This window comes from Talpa europaea, assembly GCF_964194135.1.
Source record: "Talpa europaea genome assembly, chromosome: 9".
In the NCBI taxonomy this organism is placed as follows: Eukaryota; Metazoa; Chordata; class Mammalia; order Eulipotyphla; family Talpidae; genus Talpa; species Talpa europaea.
The window spans coordinates 13,448,499-13,467,607 of NC_140076.1; the positions used below are offsets into that span (position 1 = coordinate 13,448,499).

Sequence of the window (19,109 nt, forward strand, 5' to 3'; positions counted from 1 at the left end):
AACCTGCTAGGAGTGGGGTGCAGAGAGGTAGGTTCCTCAAGAACTTTGAGTTAGCGTCTTAGGAGCTGGGTGCCCGGATCTCCGGGAAGTCGCCCTGCATTGATTCCTGCACTCTGACTCCTGTCCTGCCCTGCCCTCCAGAGCTCTGCGTATACACGTTGCCTGCACATGATGCACACGTGTCAACTCCTCTGCCTAGACTCCTCCTCATGCCTTTTCGCTCCAGAGGGAGCTCACCCACGGCAGGGCCCAGCGCCCTCCTTCCTTTGGTTTCCTCAAAGGCGACTACTGAGAGCTAGGTTGCAGCGTGAGCAGCGCTTTGGGGTGTAGGAGTGACGCTGAGGATGTGAGGCTGGGTGGGGACTGGGTGGAAGCCCCAGGCCTGGCCTGGCCTTTACTCAGGACTCCCACTGCACGGTCAGGCCTCTGAAGAGAGAGTGCAGTTCTGTGGGCTGCTCCAGGTCTGCGGCCTGAGTGGCTGGGTTCGTGGCCTCAGTCTCAGACGCTGGACCCTCATCCTCGGGACACACTAGGGACTCCAGCATGCCCCAGGGACTTGGACCCTGGTCCGTGGGGGAACGTGGGATGGAAGGCATGTGCACGGGGAGGGACACAGGGTGGCCTTCTATCTGGACAGAGGAGAGGAGGGGCAGCTGGGCCTTGAGGTACCCTGGTGTCCCTGGCTCTCCTCTCTGTGGCACGTTTGGGTCAGTATGAATCCCCGGATGCTGATGGAAACATTTTGTTTCTTGGGGCTCCCCTGTAGCCAAGGAGGTCACTCCCTGCAGAGAAAAGCCACCTGGGACGCTGTTTCCATCTAGTGCCTCCTTCTGGAGCTGACCTTTAGGCTTGAGGTGTTTGGGACTAGAGAGTGTCATGGGTGGGGAGTCTTTGCCAGCACCTTCCATGCAAATTCCGTAGGAAGGCAGCCAGCTGTCCTGAGTGGCTTGAGGGGTATAGGAGCGGGGCTGGACCTCAGAGATGGCCTGTGGAGTATAGAATAGGGGTTTAGCTTCAGGGGTTACCTGAGGTGCATAAGATGGGGGCTTGACCTCAGCAGCAACCTGCGGGGCATAGGACAGGGAGGGCGGTGTCTGGGGAGGTGGAGCTCTGGAGGGCTGGCGGGCGATGTCTGGCTGCCCGAGGTAGGTGATCCCAGGCTGGCTGTGCGGCGATGGGGCTCCCTGGGGCTCCTTGGGCTGGGACACCATGACTTGGGAATACTGGACCGTCTGGGCCACACTGCTGGGCCTGCTGATCTCAAAGATGGGGATGAGCACATGCTCCTTCTGGATCAGCTGCAGAGGCTGGAAGGTCAGCACGCGCGGGATGTTCTGTGCAGGGAAAGAAATCCCGCCTGGTTAGGGCCGGGTGAAGCTCCCCAGCGTACCATGGTGGCGAGTCCTCCCTGGTGGGGGGTAGACCCTGTGGGTTGTTTTCAAGATGCCTATGTCCCACGTCCCCTGCACTTCCCAGGGAGTCCTCTCAATCCGGGGCTTTGAGAGGGACGGCTCCCAGCCGTCTAGATGAGGACGGCTTCTGAAGTCTGGGTTATCCCAGGGAGAGATTTAGGTAATGGTTCCTCTAGGAGGCAGATCATCCAGGAAGCAGTCTCAGATTTGGGGGTGTCTCGGGGTAGGGCTCGAGGCGGTGGTCCACACTGCTTGTGGTCCCTGAGGCCCTGATGTAGGCGGGAATGTGGGGCAGGGTGGGAGGAGCAAGAGGAGGCAGAGAGAGTCTTATAGGAAATGAGTTGCTGGGCTTTGACATTGACTGAAATCCCCCGGGCTCTCTGTCCCTCTGCAGGGTGAGGGTCAGCTCCCCAAGCCTCAGACAGCTCTGTTTGGGGCTCCGGAAGCTTAAGGAGAGACCCAGAGCTGGGGGCCAGGTTGGGGCTGTTATGTGACTCGTGTGGCCGGGAGAGAACATCACATTTTAAAGTTAGCTGCTGACACTTGAAAATTGGCAGTGTCTGCCCTCAGAGAAAGGACACAGGAAGTCTCTCGCATGAGAATCTGAAATTCTAACTTCTCTTGAAAAAAATGTCAGGGTCTGGCCACACCGGGTATGCGTTCCCAGCTGTTGGCCCTTGGCGCCCATTTGGATGGGGCCTGTGTACCACGGTTGCCCAAGCTCCCAGCTCTCCTCGGCCCCCTGCCTTGGCCTCCTCCCTGGGTCCTGTGTGGCCTGCCTGACGCTGGCACTCTCAAGCTGCCATGTCTTAGGTTGGAGGAACGGGGCCTTAATTTCTGCTTTGTGTGCAGGTCCCTGCACTTCAGGGAGAGCCAGGTACTGTGGGTGGCACCCCCTGCTGCTTTGGGACCCTCCCCTGGGCATCTCCCTCCTGCCCAGGGGTGACCACTCACCAGCGAGTTGGGAGGTAGAGATGGCTTGGTGACATATCTGTAGCTCAGGCAGCAGCAGAGCCCTGCAACCAGGAGGCCCATGAGGAACAGGGCGGCACCTGAGAAGGAGTAGGTCCACGTCTGATCTGGGTGAGTGGAGAGCAGAGTAGGGAGGTGAGGCTGGAGTCCCATCTGGCCTGGTCCCAAGTGTGTGCCGTAACCCGGGGCTGTCCCTCCTCTGGCCCGGGGCTGTCCCTCCTCTGGCCTCTCGGGCCAGGCTTGGAAGGCCCCTCCTCCCCCCAGTATTTGCAGGTGGGGCAGGAGCACCAATGGAGAGCCACACACCTGTCTAACTATTCAGAATCTAGAAATCATGTTTTACATTATTAAGTAAAATCTGCTCCAAGCTCTCACTTGACAAAATCGCTTTCCACAATGACCTGGAAGGCCAGCTTTGAAGTTTGGACTTTTGGACTCCTTGGGGTACTGTCCTGAAATGTGGAGGGGCAGGGAGAGCTCCCCTTGCTTTTAGCCCACCCAGCTCGACCCCACACTGTGGGGACCTGCAGGCACATAGCTACCAACTCCCAGCACACAGCCAGGCTTATCCATGCCCCCCACAAATAGCAACCCATTGGCTACCCTTTGGGCCGAGGTCTCTGCATTAACAGTGTTTGCCCTGGGGAGGCAGAGGAAGAACTCTGTCTGGACTGCATGTGGGCTTGGGGCATTCGTGTGGGGAATTCAGGACTCCACGTACACAAGTTCCCGGAAAGAGAGGCTCCAGGGAGACTGACCACTTGGACTTAAGGACTTAAGGACTCTTCTTCGTCATGTGATGTGGGGAGGCCCATGGTGCAGAGTGGGACCTTATGAAATACAGGGTTCAGATAAGGGCCCCTCTTGTCTGGGACCAAGGTCACTTCTGTTGCCCTGCAAGGGGGCAGAGGCAGAGGGAGGGGAGAAGTAACAACACAAGGCCTTCCTTTCTTATTCTATCTCCTGTTATTCTAGAAAATAACCGAAGTCATACAAACAAGACTGGTCTGAGAGTAAGGGATGTGGGGGACTAGAGGTCTGGCTCAGCCACTTACATGTTGAGCATCTCTCTCTTGGTTGCCTGCCTCTCTGGTCTACCATTTATTCATAATAGCAGCCAGCATTGTGGAGCTCTGACCACCTGCTCTGCCCTGTGCAGAGTGCTCTAGCTGTTTTATCCCACTGAACCCAGAGAGCCAGAGATGCTCTCTTCTTACAGATAATGAAGCTGAGTCTCAGAGAGGTTAAGTGATTTGACCAAGGTCACACAGCTACTCAGTGGAGAAACCACAATGACAGGTGTAACTCACAGCCACCACACAATGATGCTTCAGTTTCCTCATCTGTAGAATTAGGACATCGGGTGAGGTGACCCCTAGGGCATCAAGATGGTGGAACAATGCTCTGTGATCCTCCAAGATAGCCTTAGAAGTAGACAAAGTGGGAATTCTGGAGGTAAGACAGTCACAAGGATGCAAGGTCAAAGGCAGGACATAGCCCTGGAATGAAAGTAAGAGGACTGTCTCTTGCATGCAGTCTAGGGGACCAGCTGTAAACAGAATTGTACAATGATGGTTAGAGTCCAGTGACCCTAACTGGGTTCAATGACCTTGTGCAGTCATAGTTAAGTTGTTTACCCTCTCTGAGCCACAACCCTCCCCCCTCAAATGGGGATGATGGGACCCCACTTGTAGGATTGTTATAGATTAAATGGAAATATGGATGTAAAGCATTTACCTATGGCTTGGCCATACAGTAGGTACTTTATAAATGGTAGGAACGGTTACTAAAATACTTCATTTTGAAGGATAATGTGCGTTTTCTATGTCAGCAAGAAATAACCCCCTGAGAAGTGTGATTTATATAAAGGTAGCCCCAATTTTAGAAAAAATGTGCTATGAGCTAGACCGGGTAAAAACCAGCCAACAGAAGGATAAGGGTGGTGTGGTCTGCCCCTTGTCAAAAAAGCAGAGTGAGACAGGGCTGGGCCAGAATTGTCTAGAATGGGCCAGGGAAGAGGGTCGCAGATCACACACTCACTTCCAGCTTAGTGCCGGTACAGGCGGTTTCCTTTTTCTAGTTCTCTTGCCAATTCTATTCTGGTCCTTCCAGTGACCCTTTCCCTGGGAAGGGCATGCCCTGTGCTGGGGGCCAGAGCTGCCTGTGCCACTGGGCATAGTTTCCCTGGAGATTTATGCACTGGGACTGCAGTGGGGAGATCAGTCTCTCGGGGGTTCGAGGGTCAACTGGTGAGTTAAGTGTTTGAACAAGGGTGAGGACAAGAACCTACCCAAGGATGAGTCCACCAGGCGGTGGGCCCGGCCTTGTGGCTACCTGGTCTCTTGTTCATCGCTGCAGGCCCAGCTTTGGTTGTCCCATTTGGCAGCTGGAGGACCAGGCCCCCAATACTGAGTGACTTCTGCAGGGCACACAGCGAGCCTCCTGGCTTCTCGTGGGTACCCTCTTTCCACTGCACCAGGCACCGAAGCCATCTCTCGATTTAAACTCTGATCTGAATGTTGGCGTGGTTGGAACAGTAATCACCTACTGATATGATTCATCTGAACATGATGACTCAGGTGGAGACTGTTTTTCTAAATCCATCCAACCCTCTGCTATCACTCTCATCTTCTAAACCTGCAGCTCGGAGCATTTCACATAACTGTCTCTATAAAAATAACCCCTCATAAAAAGTTCATGCTGCTTGGATGGAGCTGGAAGGGATCATGCTCAGCGAAATCAGTCAGAAAGAAAAAGAAAAATACTGGATGGTTTCACTCATAGCAGGAATTTAGAAAACCTCAATAAGGGGCCAGGAAAAAGACTAATTAATACAAAGTAAAAATAAAAATCAACAAGCACCTATAAACCCGAGACACACTATGGAGGGTGGGGCAGAGGGGAGGGAGGGGCTTGGAGAGGAAGGACTAGGGTCAAAATAAGGGGGGGTGCAATTGTGTGGGGAATGTAACCAGAATGAAAATGCATACATTGTGCAAAAATGAAAAATGATGTAAGAATTATAATAAAATAAAATATTAATTAAAAAAAAGTTCCTGCTGCTGATGAGAGTCAAATTTCTGTGTGCTGGGGAAGGGAGCAAAGGTCCCGTTTCACTGAACAGATGACTCAAATCTGTTTCTATGGTCTCATGGTGGTGAGAATGTGGTCTCCAGAATGAGGTCTAGCTCCATCCCTCAGCACCTGTGTGACCTTGGCCAAGTGACTTAACCGCTCTGAACCTCAGTTTCCTCATCCGTAAACGGAGGATGGCTCGTAGGTGGCTCGAGTGGATTGTGCTTAGTTTCTGGTTAGCACTGTAGAAATTCAAGTTGTCATCACCATTATTATTATTTGACTTTGGAGGATATGGAGGGTGTTTTATCTTCTGCTCTCCCTTTTAAAGATCATTTCCTGGTTTATCTCACTTGGGTTAATATTAAGGCGAATGTGCTTTGCCAGCTTACATAAATCTTGCTAGTGAGGGGCAATCCAGGAAGGTGGAGATTAAACATGAGCTGTGATAACCCAGCAGCTCACTGTTTGGTGGATAAACAAGGATTGACTTTAATAATGCATTAACAACTCTGCTGTGGTTTTGTAGGGCTCTGCCAAGCCTCACCTTGGTTACAGAGAGGAAGATATAGTTGACATTTGAATTCAGGAGTCCCTGCACCCTCTGGCCTCAGATTTACCTGGCAGTGTCTTCACTCGGCACACATACGGGCTGCTCTCTTTGGACCAGTTTGGAAGCCAAATCGTGGTAGTCCCAAGGAACTCTGTGTCAGGGGTCAGTCCACTGAACTCGAATTCTCTCTGTTTCCCTTCAAGGTGCTAAATTTGACAAAGAATCCAGAGTGAATCTTACATGCCAACCCCCACCTGGAACCCGAGCAAGGATGCACACATCCCTGCCTGGCCACCATCAACTGCCCAAGCCAGAAACTGATCCCCTACCTTCTGCTTTATCCCCAAATGCAGTCAGTCATCAAGCTCCATGTACACTCATTTAGCACAGTGTCTGGCACATAGAAAGCACTCTATAAATACCAGCTGCTGTTACCACTACCATCACCACCATCACATCATCACCATATTAGCATCACCACCACCATCACTGCCACCCCACCAACCTTTTACTTCTCCTCTTCTTCCTTCTTTACCACACATCAAAAACCCTTCGAATATCCATCCTTCCCCTGCTTTCCTCACCACTCTTGCCTTCACTGGACTGTAACATCTTCAGCCTGAACTCTTGCAGTAACGTCCCTACTGGTCACCTGTCTCTGGTTTAGCCCCTGCCCCCTTCTATGTTCATCCTGGTGCCATAGTGCTCTTGCTAAAGGATTAATATAACTGAAATGTTCCTTGATTCAAAATCCCATGTTAGAAGTCAAAACTCTGTGCATTCAGGGTCTCCCCTGTGGCACAGAGAGTTGAGTGAAGCACTGTGAAGCTGCCCACACCACAGCCTTTGCAGCGTGGGTTCGATTGCTGTCTGGCCAGGAAGAAACCCACATGGTGTGGCAGACCTCTCCTGCCTCGCCCGCTGCTACCCTCAGCAATGCCTTCGGTCCGTCTGCCTGTTCTGCTCCCCACACTGTCTCTGGTGAATCCTCTCACCTCCCAGCACCTCTGGCCTGTACCCCAGTTTTTGTATAAATAAAAATAAATCTTAAAGAAAAACTACAAAAAAACTCTGTGCATTCATCTCTTTCTAAAACCCAGCTGGTCCTTTGGGCTCAGGTAATGCTGAATCCATGTCACTCCTGCAAACACTTTGCTTGCTGAGGCCAGTCCTTGATGCTTTGCATCTGCTGATCTTTCTGCTAGGGATGCTTTTCAGTTTTGCCCTCCTGTATCTCTCTAATTTCTTTGACCTTGACTTGACTTTGCCTTTGGCAGCTTCATTCTACCATTTTAAAGCAGTTAGTTTAAGATGCACAGATCAGTGGAACCGAATAGAGAGCCCAGAAATAAAGCCACACTAATATGGACAACTAATCTTTGACAAAGGAGCAAAGAGTGTGCAATGGAACATGGACAGTTTTTTCAAAAAACGGTGCTGGGAAAACTGGACCTCCACATGCAAAAAAATGAAACTAGACCACTAACTCTCACTATGCACAAAAATCAACTCAAAATGGATAAAAGACCTAGACGTAAGACATGAAACCATAAAATATATAGAAGAAAATATAGGTAAAACACTATAAAGCATACATCTCAGTAACATCTTTAAAGACTCATCACCCAAAGCAAAGAAAGTCAAGGAAAAGATAAACACCTGGGATTATATCAAACTGAAAAGCTTGTATCAAACTTGTATCAAGCTTATATCAAACTGAACAACAAAAGAGACACTAACCAAAACAGAGACACCCCACTGATAGGGAAAAAACATTTGCACTCCATACAACTGATAAGGGACTGATCACAAAGATATACAAAGAACTCACACTACTCAACAAAAACAATCCAGTCAAGAAATGGGCAGAAGAACTTAAAAGACATTTCTCCAAAGAGGAAAAGCAAATGGCCAACAGGCATATGAAAAAATGCTCAACATCCCTTATCATAAGGGAAATGCAAATGAAAACCAAATCGAGATACCACCTTACACCAGTAAGAACAGCACATATTAAAAAACTAGCAACAACAAATGTTGGCGAGGATGTGGTGAAAAAGGAACTCTCCTGCATTGCTGATGGGAGTGCAAACTGGTCCCAGCGCTATGGAAAGCTGTGTGGAGGTTCCTCAGTCTACTGAAAATGAAGCTAATGTATGATCCAGCAATTCCATTCCTAGGGATCTACCCAAAGGACACAAAAACACTGATTCAAAAGAACACCTGTGGGCCTCCCCAGTGGTGCAGCGGTTGAGCTCTGGGTTGTGAAGCTGCCCGCAGCCTCTGCAGCGCTGGCTTGATCCCCTGCTGCTCCCCAGCCACATGGCGCGCAGATCTCTCCTGCCGCCCGCTGCTCCCCTCAGCAGTGTACTTCGGTCCTTCTGCCTGCTCTGCTCCCCGCTCTGGCTCTGGTGAATTCTCTCACCCTCTTGCGCTTCTGACTGTACCCAGTGCTTGTATAAATAAGTAAATCTTTAAAAAAAAAAAAAGGGAATGAATGACTAGGAAATCTCTGTGTAATATGGACATTAGAACATGGAAACTTAAGAATCAAAAAATACAATATCTGAAATTAAAAACCCACTGAACTGTCTAAACAACAGACTGGAGATAACAGAAGAAGCAGAGAACTTAAAGACAAATCAATAGGATAGAGAGAATTAGATCATGGTGATAGTGTCACAGCTTTTTGAATATACTAAAAACCACTAAATTGTACACTTTAAAAGGGAGAATTTGATGGTTTGTGAATTATATCTCAATAAAAATGGGTAAGTGTACTGTGAGAATGCTTTCTACAAGAGAAGCACTTGAAATAGAAAGCCACAGATGAGAAAAGAAATGGATGTAAAAAGATACACTATGCAAACTATAGGAATTAGAAAACTGGAGTCACTGTATTCATGAAAGATAAAGTAGACTTTAAAGAATATTAGCAGAGATCAAAACATTGCATTATAATAAAAGGGTGGCTTATCAGGAGGTTATGACCATTGTAAATATGGTAAGTTTCAAATATGCACAGAATTAAAGGGAAATCCACAATTATAGTTGGAGGTTGTTGTATTACAGCAATGAAAAGAATAATAGACGACTTTCAAATCAGGAAAGACACAGGAGATCTGAATAACACTAGAAACCACCACAGAACACTCCACTAAGCAACTGTAAGATACATATTCTCTTCAAGTGCACACAGAACATTCACCAAGATAGGCCATAAAACAGGTCTCCATACATACAGAAGGACAGACATCATAGACTATGTCCTCTGACTGCATTGAATTTTAATTCAGTTAAATTTTAACTTAATTCACAATTTCAATTCACAAATGATATTAAATCAGAACTCAGTAGCAATTAGTCAGTAGAACTCCAAACACTTATCAAAAAAAAAAGTTGTGAGGGCCTCCTTGGTGGCGCAAGGGGTTAAGACGCAACCTATGAAGCTATCCACAGCAGCATGAGTTTGATCCCCGGCCAGGGAGATGACCTACATGGCGCAGCAGACCTCTCCTGTCTTGCCCGCTGCTCCCCTCAGTACTTCAGTCAATCTGCCTTTTTTGTTCCTCCCTCTGTCTCTGGTGAATCCTCTCACTCCCCACACCTCTGGCCTGCTCCCCAGCTCTTGTATGCATACATAAATAAATCTTATTTTAAAAAGTTGTGATAAGGACTCTCCCTGTTTGATAATCTCTTATTGCTCTTCTTGATTACTAAAATAAAGATTCCTTCATCTACCACCCCAGACCTCTGCAGCATGGACCCCTGGTTTTCTCAGGCACAGATTTCATTAACAGGGAACCTAGGTTTCCCAGACAGGGAAGACCAAGAAGGAAAATATCTTTACCACCTGGAAGGTGTGGTTGTCTTGGAGTTTCAAGCGGTAGTACAGCTCCTGGAAGATGTCCTCCAGGGTTAGCCGGTGGCCATCTCCTGCTTGGATGGGTGTGGGGGAGGGGTGAACAATCATCTGGATGGATCTCACCTTGGGAATACAGGTTACTTCAGGTGGTTTGATGGTAGCTGAAAAAAAGGGAGAGAGGAAAAAGTTGAACCACTCACCCTTCAAGCACATACACATGTTGAGGCGTGAAGCTGTACTCCCAAACATAGCAAATGGCAAATCAACAAAACCTTGAAGAAAGGATGAAAAAGTCAGAATCAGTCTTAGTGTCTGCCCTGAACCTGGGGTAGGACAGTTTCTGTTTCCTCCCACTCCAAATTCAGCTTCTGAAATCAGTTAAACAAAGTGGAGAGAAGAGAAAGGTTCTGCTAGCAGTTGGTATTTGGGTTTAAGGCTGGCACAGGGGTGGTCTAGGGTGAGAGGGGAGAGCACTGGGAGCAGCATCCTGGGCCCCTCGGTTGATCATGCCCTTGTCCCAGCCCCACGCATCCCAGATGCTCCATCCCCACCTTGACTCTGCCCAGAGCACCCTTCTTCCTAATCTATTGGCAGTGACTTTTGGGGGACTGGTGTCTCAACCACAGATCTTAATGTTTGAGGCACCCAGCATTGATTCAGTACCAAAGTCTAAATAAACAAATAACCGTTATTGGTTCATAGACCCCTTTGGGTCTCCCTCAAAGTATGCATATCCAAATTCTTACACCCAATTCCAGGGATTCATGAACCCCACTGCCCCTAAGGTAATTTACAAAATCCCTCAAGTATTCACTAATCCATAACATTAAAAATATCTGAGCTAGAAAAGTGTTCAATATTATAAAATTGAAAAACTGAGTTAAATGTTCTCTTGGGCCTCCCTGGTGGCACAGTGGTTAAAGACAGCGCTATCAAGCCATCACCAGCCACTGAAGCACGAGTTCAATCCCCAGCTGGGGAGCTACCCACATGGCACAGCAGACCTCTCTTGACTCACCCGCTGCTCCCCTCAGCAGTGTATTTCGGTGGATCTGCCTGTTCTGCTCCACTCTGTCTCTGGTGAATCCTCTCACCTCCCGCACCTCTGGCCTACACCTCAGTTCTTGTATGCAGAAATAAATAAATCTTAAAAAAAATGTTCTTAAGAAGGAAGTTAGGGAAGTAAATTAGAGTAACTCTGTAGACTAGATTATTTTGCAGCTATGAAATATCACGTGTAAAAATAATGACATGCTCATATGTCCATGATACCATTATATGAAAAAAAAAAACAAAACCCAACTAGATCACCGAAGAGGAGATAAAATTAATGATACTGACTATGGTCATGTTCAAAAGTTCATGTTACTTTGGGCTACTTTTATTTTTCTTTGTGTAGTTGTATATTTTCCAAATTTTCTATAATGAACAATTACTGGTAACTAAGCAAGATAAGAAAAAATAACTTATTAATTAAATTATTTTGTTTTCTTAAAAAAGCACATGACTGTTAAGTCAGTTGGTGAACATTGTGCCTGCTTAACTGGTGTGGGGAGTTTGACAGATCATAGTCACTTCATTCATTCATCAGTATTGAACACCCCCTAGGTGCCAGGCGCTATGCTGGAAACACAGTGGATTCCACACCCACTCAGGTCCTTTTGAATTTCACGTTTCAGTGGGGAAGGTGGGCAATTGGCCCATAAGCAAACACAGTAATTGCAGATTGTAATATGAACGGTGAAGACAATGAACAACTTACTTTGACAGAGAATAACAGATGGTGACCAGTGAGATCAGGTTGTCAGGGCTGTGAGCAGAGATGCCCACGTAGCACGTGATTTTGAACCTGAGACCAAGGCGAAGGATCGGGAAGGAGCCAGTCACAGGGAGAATCAGGAAGACCCCCAGACTATGGCAATAGCAAGGGCCCCAGACTGGAAAGAGTCAGAAGCCAGGGCAGCGCAGCGGGAGAGCATTTGATCTGAGGGAAAAGACAGGCAGGGGTGGTAGAGTAGGGTCTTACTTTGAGAGTCGTGGGAAGCCATTGAGGGTTTTAAGAAGGGGGTGAAGAGGTGAGATGGAGGTTTTGAGAAGATCCTTCTGAATGCCGCTGGAGAATGGGCTGGAGGAGGGACTTGAATGTGTTAGAGGCCCTAGGTGGAGTGGAGGGGCAAGACAGTGGAGGTCTTGGGCCTCCCTGGAGGCGCAAGGGGTTAAGCACCACACTATGAAGCTGTCTGAAGTCTCTGCAGCACAAGTTTGATCCCCAGCCAGAGAGAAACCCACATGGCGCAGCAGACCTCTCCTGTCTCGCCCGCTGCTCCCCTCAGCAGTGTATTTCAGTCAGTCTGCCTGTTCTGCCCCCCCTCTGTCTATGCTGAAATCTCTCACCCCCTGCATATCTGGCCTATACCCCAGCTCTTGTATGCATAAATAAAAAAAAATCTTCAAAAAAAAAGATAGTGGAGATCTTGCCAAGTAGGTGAGGATGGAGATGGGACAAGAGGAAATAGCATCCTGGGGATGCTTTCTAGTCAGGTGTTATCCTTCATAGACACATCCCTTCCTGTCCCTTGCCCCCAAGCAGAGCCTCCCTGAGGTCTCCTTTTCCTCTCCCCTGTGGTAAGAGGGGTTCTCACTCACTGACATACTGTGAACAGAACCGTTCAGTCATCTGGGTGACCGACTGGCCCCTCGTGCTGGTGGCGGTCACCCTGGCGTAGTAGGACTCATTATAGTTGGCCGTCTCCATGGTCAGGTTGCAGGATTTGCGGGTGATCCGCTGGCACCCCTCCTTTGGCAGCCAGGCTTTCTCTCCGTACCTATAGGCAAGGGAATGAACAGAGCACAGTTTTTTTTTTTTTTTTTTTTTTAAAGATTTATTTATTTATTTATACAAGCACTGGGTACAGTCAGAAGCTCGGGAGGGTGAGAGAATTCACCAGAGCCAGAGCAGGGAGCAGAACAGGCAGAAGGACCGAGGTACACTGCTGAGGGGAGCAACGGGCAGCAGGGGAGGTCTGCGCGCCATGTGGGATCCTCCTCCGGTGGCCAGGATGCAGCCGGGGATCGAACCCGCGCCGTGGAGGCTGTGGGCAGCTTCGCAACCCAGCGCTCAACCACTGCGCCACCAGAGCACAGTTTTAATGAACAGAGCTGCCACCAGGCCTGTGGGTTATTGATGTTGATAACAACATCTAACATTTACTTAGCACATTGTGTCCCTGTCTTTATGTGGATGATCTGTTACTCCTCACAGTCATCCCGTGAAGCTCTTACACTATTCTCCCTCCTTTTCAAATGAGGAAGCTGAGTCTTAAAGAGGTAAAAATGACCCAGGTGCTTGAAGCATACCTCTGGGGAGACAGGATCTGAACCCAAACTGTCCCAAGTCCACATTTTGGGTTCATTGCAACCTTTCAAGGCAGGCAGTTACCCCCATTTTACAGATGAGAAATTGAATTCAAAGAGAAGTGACTTGCACAGCACAAAGTGGTAGGAGCAGGGACAGCACCAAGCTTTGCAGACCCCTGAGTCCATGACCACCCTCTGCTCCTGCTGGGGAACAGGGACGGGTAAGATTGGGGGGCATGAACTGGAGGAGTGGGCAAAAATTCTAGTTGACTTAGCCTCACCACTAATAAGAATTTGGGGGGGGTGGTGTGGGAATTTACAGAAGGGGAGATTTTCTTGGAGGGACTGGTTTCGGAGCAGAGTCAGAAGAGAGCCCGTTGGGAGGGAAACCTACATCTTATACTCGACACTGTAGACTGTGTCTGGGGCAGTCTGTGGCCCACTGTCCCACGTCAGGATGTTCTCGAAGTTGCTGGACTGGAATTTCACGTGCTGAAGAATATCCGAAGTGTTCTCAGGGATGTGAGCTGCAGAAAGGGGGAGCAGCATGAACAGATGGGTTTAGGACCCTGCCCCCTATTTTCTAGCCACCTGTGCAATGAGCGGGTGAGAGCTGGCGCCCACTCGCCAGAAACTGCAACCCCACTGCTCCCCTTCATCGGCTTTTCTTCCTTTCCATTGACAGTTATTCTCATTCCCAAAAAACCCACCATTTCAAAGCAGACAATTCAGTGGTTTCTTAGTTTTGCAAACCTGTGCAACCACCATCTAATTCCAGAACATTTTCATCACTCTGAACAAGAGACCCTGTATCCATTAGGAGTCACTCACCATCCCTTCCCTCCCCCCAGCCCTAGGCAACCACCCGTCTGCTTTCTGTCTCCACGCATTTGTTTATTTGAATTTTTTCATATAACGAGAGTCAGACAATACGTGACCTTTTGTGTCTGACTTCCTTCACTTAGCATAATGTTCTTATGATTCATTTATATTATAGCATGACTCAGAATTTATTTTCTTTTCATGGCTGAATAATATTCCACCACGTGGCTAGAACACATTTGTTTATTCTCACATCATAGATGGACATTTGGGTTGTTTCCATTTTCTGGGTTATTATGAACAATGCTGCTGTGAGGATTGGTGCGTAGAAAAAAAAGGACCTCCCTGGTGGCGCAGGCGGTTGAGCACCGCGCAGTGAAGCTGTTCACAGCCTCTGCAGTGCGGGTTCGATTCCAGCCGGCCGGTGAGAATACCACATGGCACAGCAGACCTCTCCTGTCTTGCCCGCTGCTCCCCTCAGCAGTGTATTTCAGTCAGTCTGCCTGTTTTGTTCCCCGCTCAGTCTCCGGTGAATCCTCCCACTCTCCCGCGCATCTGACCTGTACCCCAGCTCTTGTATAAATAAAATAAAATAAAATAAAATAAAATAAAATAAAATAAAATCTTAAAAAAAATACCAGCTCTCCTACTCCTTAGGTTGATATCAAGGAGTGGAAGAACTGGGTTATATAGTGACTGGAGTCTCTAACTTTTGAAAGGACCACCAAACTGTATTCCAAAGTGACTGCACCATCTAACATACCCACCAGCATTGTTTGAGTGGTCCAGTTAGTACAGGTCCTTGCCAACACTTTGCTGTTGCCTCTCGTTCATGTCTTAATACTGTCTGATGTTGGTGTCTTCACCAGATCAATATTTTAGAGATATTCAACTAAATGTTGAATAATATCTAGAATGTCGAAGAAGTCACTTTCCGGGAGTCAAACATTTCAAACAAGGGTGAAGAGATTTGTGAATTCCTGACCCTCTGCTGGCCAGACCCACTCTGATCCCCACCCACCTCAGGATAGCAAAGGCGACCAAGGTCACACATGGGCAGGGTGGCCTTGCTGTTGCAACAATTAGCACTTCAATGTCTTCATCTTTAAAATGGGAATACTCTGACTTCACTTTATATACAGATATATGTATGTGTATATATACACATATATGTTTGAAAGATTTATTTATTTTTATTTATTTATGCAAACAAGAACTGGGGTGTAGGCCAGAGGTGCAGGGAAGGGGGTTGAAAAGATTCTCCAGAGACAGAGGGGAAGCAGAACAGGCAGATCTACTGAAATACTCTGCTGAGGGGAGCAGCGGGTGAGACAGGAGAGGTCTTCTGGACCATAGGTGGGTCAGCTCCCTGGCCGGGGATTGAACTCATGCCGCAGTGACTGGTTGTTAGCTTGATAGCACTGAGACTTTAACCCTTGCACCCCCAGGGACTTAACCATAAATGCCCCTGACTTAACCATAAATGATAATGACAACGCCAGGAGCTAACATTTATGAAATTCCCATCAAGTGTTAGGCACGGAGCCTCCTGCTTGGTGGAAGACTCACGTCATCCTGATGAGGCCCTGACTATCATTATCTCCATTTTATGGATGAGAAAAACCAAGGCTCAGAGGGTTGTTTGCCCCATATCACAGTTATATCACATGACAGAGGCTGAAGTGTCCGTCACAGTGCCAGCCATTATGGGTTGGAAACGAACTTGTGCTGCAGAGGCTGTGGACAGCCTCATAGGTTGCGTCTTAACCCCTTGCACCACCAGGGAGGCCCCTGTTTACCTCTTCTTATGGGGGGGCTTCAGTCGTCTGAGCCCTGGTAGTGGGACCAGCTTAGGGAGGATGGGGGGGAGCGGAGCAGCTGGGGCTAGGCTAGGTCTTTGTTGGGTCTAGTCTGGTTACACCAAAGAAAGGGCAGCACAGGCCAAGGCCCCAAGAAGGGGGGTGGGGAGGAACTGCTGTTCTGAAGCAATTATGCTGTAAATGAAAGTCCTTGACTTTTGAAACTCTTCTCTCCTGTGGAAGGAAGAGCGTTCAGGAACGTAATGGCCTGGGCTGGCATTTTCTTCTGGGTTGCTCAGGAGGGCCTCGCTGGCTGGGGTGGGAAATAAACAGGTGCAGACCTGGTTGAGAGGAGGCCTTGAAGCCTTGTGGGTATGAGTGTGTGCCCCATCCCCCTCATGGCCGTGACCACCAGCAGGCCCAAAGCTGTCGTGCCCTTGTCTTCCAAGCTCCCTAATACCCTCAGAAGGGGGCCTTAGGAACTGGGGGTCCTTACTGCCTCTGCCCAGCTTGACAGCTGTGCTGCTGAACTCTCCCGCAGGTGCCAGGAGGGCTAACATCCGGTTTGGATCTGATCTCGTGGGAGGGGTCCTGGGCTCAGAGTTGGGTCTTGGTTGAAGCAGGGGGTCCACCTACACTGGGGTAGATCAGTCTGGGCAGAAGAGAATGAGGGTGGAATTAGAGAGAAGGCCAGGGTCTGTCTGGGGTGGGCTTAGCCTCTTCTAGGGGTGTGCTCAGGCCTGCAGTGGGAGGTTGCTGGTTGGCTCAGCCCCCTGGGTAGACAGTGCAGGTTAGTGGGAACCTGGTAATTGATGCTGGGACCTGCTAGGAGGTAAAGGGCCCAGTATGGGTGGAGGTTGGTACATTTTTCAGGAGGGAACTGAAATTTGTGGTTCAGTTGGCCCCCTGTTTTGTGGGTATTGAGGGCTAACAAAGTTTCCCCTCTCCTCCCTCCCTACTTGTCCCTTTTCCTTCTCAAATCTGTCATCTGTTCATCAGCCTATGTCATTCCTGCACAGTGTGAAGTTTGGGGAGACATATCTGGAGACTGACTGATGGATTATAAAAAGGGAGTTTTCACGTTTACATGGGAAAAAAAATTAATGTCAGCCAGTTGGGAAGGTAAAAAAAAAAAAACAAACAAGTCAACTCTGTCACCAGCCTAAGAGTCCTGAGGTGAAGGGACTTGGATCCCCTGAGTGAATTTACTAATTCAGCCTTCAAAGAGTTGAGTCCTATAGGTCCCCCATCTTATGAGGCCAGGAACCTCCAAAACTCAAACCAGAATGATTGGGAGTTGAACAGGACACATCTTAGGGTCCCTTGGGGGAGGCACAAGTCTTCCTAGCTCATCACAGGCCCTGTGTGTTGGACATGCTCAGCGTGATGCCAGCAATGCAGGTGCCAGGTGGCAGCCACCGGCAATGGCCGGGCGCAGCCAGGCAGACAGACGGCTCTGGCTCTTCACAGGCCTCAGGCTGCCCTTGGGCTGGAAGGAGGCTTGAAGAGACCATCCCGCCCCCTCTTGGGTCAGGACTATGCTTTCACTGCCTGCAAAGTTTCCCTGAATTTCATTAGGCACATCAGGGAGCAGAGATGTAATGTAGGACGTTATGAGTCTGTCTGAAAGTTCCCCATATGGACGAATCCAAAGAGCCACTTTGCTGGGTTATGCAGCAGTTGAGCGCTGGGTTGCGAAGCTGCCCACAGCCTCTGCAGCACCAGTTCGATCTCCGGCTGCTCCTGGCCCCGGAGGAGGGTCCCACAAGGCGCGCAGACCTCTCCTGCCGCCCGCTGCTCCCCTCAGCAGTGTGCTTCGGTCCTTCTGCCTGCTCTGCTCCCCGCTCTGGCTCTGGTGAATTCTCTCACCCTCCCGTGCTTCTGACCGTACCCAGTGCTTGTATAAAAATAAATCTTTAAGAAAAAAAAAAAAAAACTAAAAACAAAAAAAACAAAAACAAAAGCAATGCCTGTTGGCCCTTAACTTTTCAAAAAGGCCCTTACCTTTTAAGACCGAATCATGGCGCGGAGAAGGCCATGGTGGCAGAAAATGCCCTTTTAGATCTAGCAAGAGGGGCTCCCCGATAGGGCTGGAGGGAGGGCACCGGCGGACCCAGGCTTTGTCCATGCCATCTCTCCCCTGCTTCCTTGGTCCGGCGAGTGCCAGCAGGAGCAGAGGAATATGGACGGGGTAGCCTCTACAGCATGAGGAGGCAAAGGGTGTCTACCTCCCTCAAGCCAACTCTCCGTTCCCTGGGGCAGGGGCCCTAGCACCCCCAGTTCAGACAGTGGATGGCATCCTTGCATTTTGGGGATCAGTTGAGTCTCTGGAAGAACCCAGAATCAGAGGCACCTCTCATTGTCCCTGCTAACCTGAGCCGGCATCTACCTGAGGGAAACTCAGTGCCCAATTCAGCCTTTGCATAGAAGAAACTGAAACTGGTTCCACTGGGGCTGACTGGGTGCAGGAGCAGCAACCTTGATTATTGGCTCCTGATCTGGGGGTTGAAGGGGGGTTCTGTCCGCGAAAGGTACTCACCAGCCAGGGACGCTGTGACCAGGATGGTCAGTAGCATCTTCATCAGGGACCGGCCCAGAGTCCTCTTGTGGTTTCCACTCCAGGCCAGCGCAGAGGAAGGCTTGGAAGCTTTGGCGCCTTGGCAGGTGGCTCCACCTGGGAACTGGGCGGGGAAAGAAGAGAGGAGGGACCTGAGCTGTGGGGAGCGGGGTACAAAGGTGTCTGGCCTGGTTGCTTTGGAATTTCAGGTCCTGGGAGGGATCCAAGGGAGTTCCCTTCCTAGGTAGAAAATAGCAAGAGTGACAGGCCGGCTTGTTTATCTGGTCTGGTGGCTGATTCATCCCAAGCCTTTCTAGTGATTTGTCAGGGGGCTGAGAGACAGAAAAGGCAAAAATAACCCTCTGTATATATTATCAGGGTTCACCCTGAGGAAAATACCCTGAGTCGACAAGGGAGCAGAAAATATGTTCCTGAATAGTCCTTGTAGCAAAGAAAAGCTATGGCTCCTTGGCTTTGTTTAACAGGAGGAGACAGACGGTGTCTGCTACCTCCTTGTCCCCCTGTGGGCGGTGGGCCTGGGGACAGACGAGGATGCTGGAGGGAGATGTTCACTTTAACCTTGAGACTTAGGGGCCTGGGACCTGCTAAAGGTCAGGAAAACAACAGGGCTCAAACTTCAGTGACTCAGCTGGGCTAGAGACAGAGGCAACCTTGGTGAACAGGCCTCTGACTCAGG

General features: G+C 49.2%; 1 protein-coding gene across 1 annotated transcript; it reads right to left on the reverse strand.

Annotated features, from left to right (window-relative positions):
- Window positions 1-398: 398 nt before the first annotated feature.
- Window positions 399-18,437, reverse strand: IL22RA1 (interleukin 22 receptor subunit alpha 1; the record flags this gene model as incomplete). The annotated part of the gene is made up of 7 exons (XM_084242879.1): window positions 399-1,334; window positions 2,367-2,491; window positions 6,080-6,218; window positions 9,863-10,038; window positions 12,524-12,702; window positions 13,629-13,761; window positions 18,395-18,437. The coding sequence occupies 7 exons, from the start codon at window positions 18,435-18,437 to the stop codon at window positions 399-401; spliced, it is 1,731 nt and encodes a 576-aa protein (XP_084099005.1).
- Window positions 18,438-19,109: the final 672 nt, after the last annotated feature.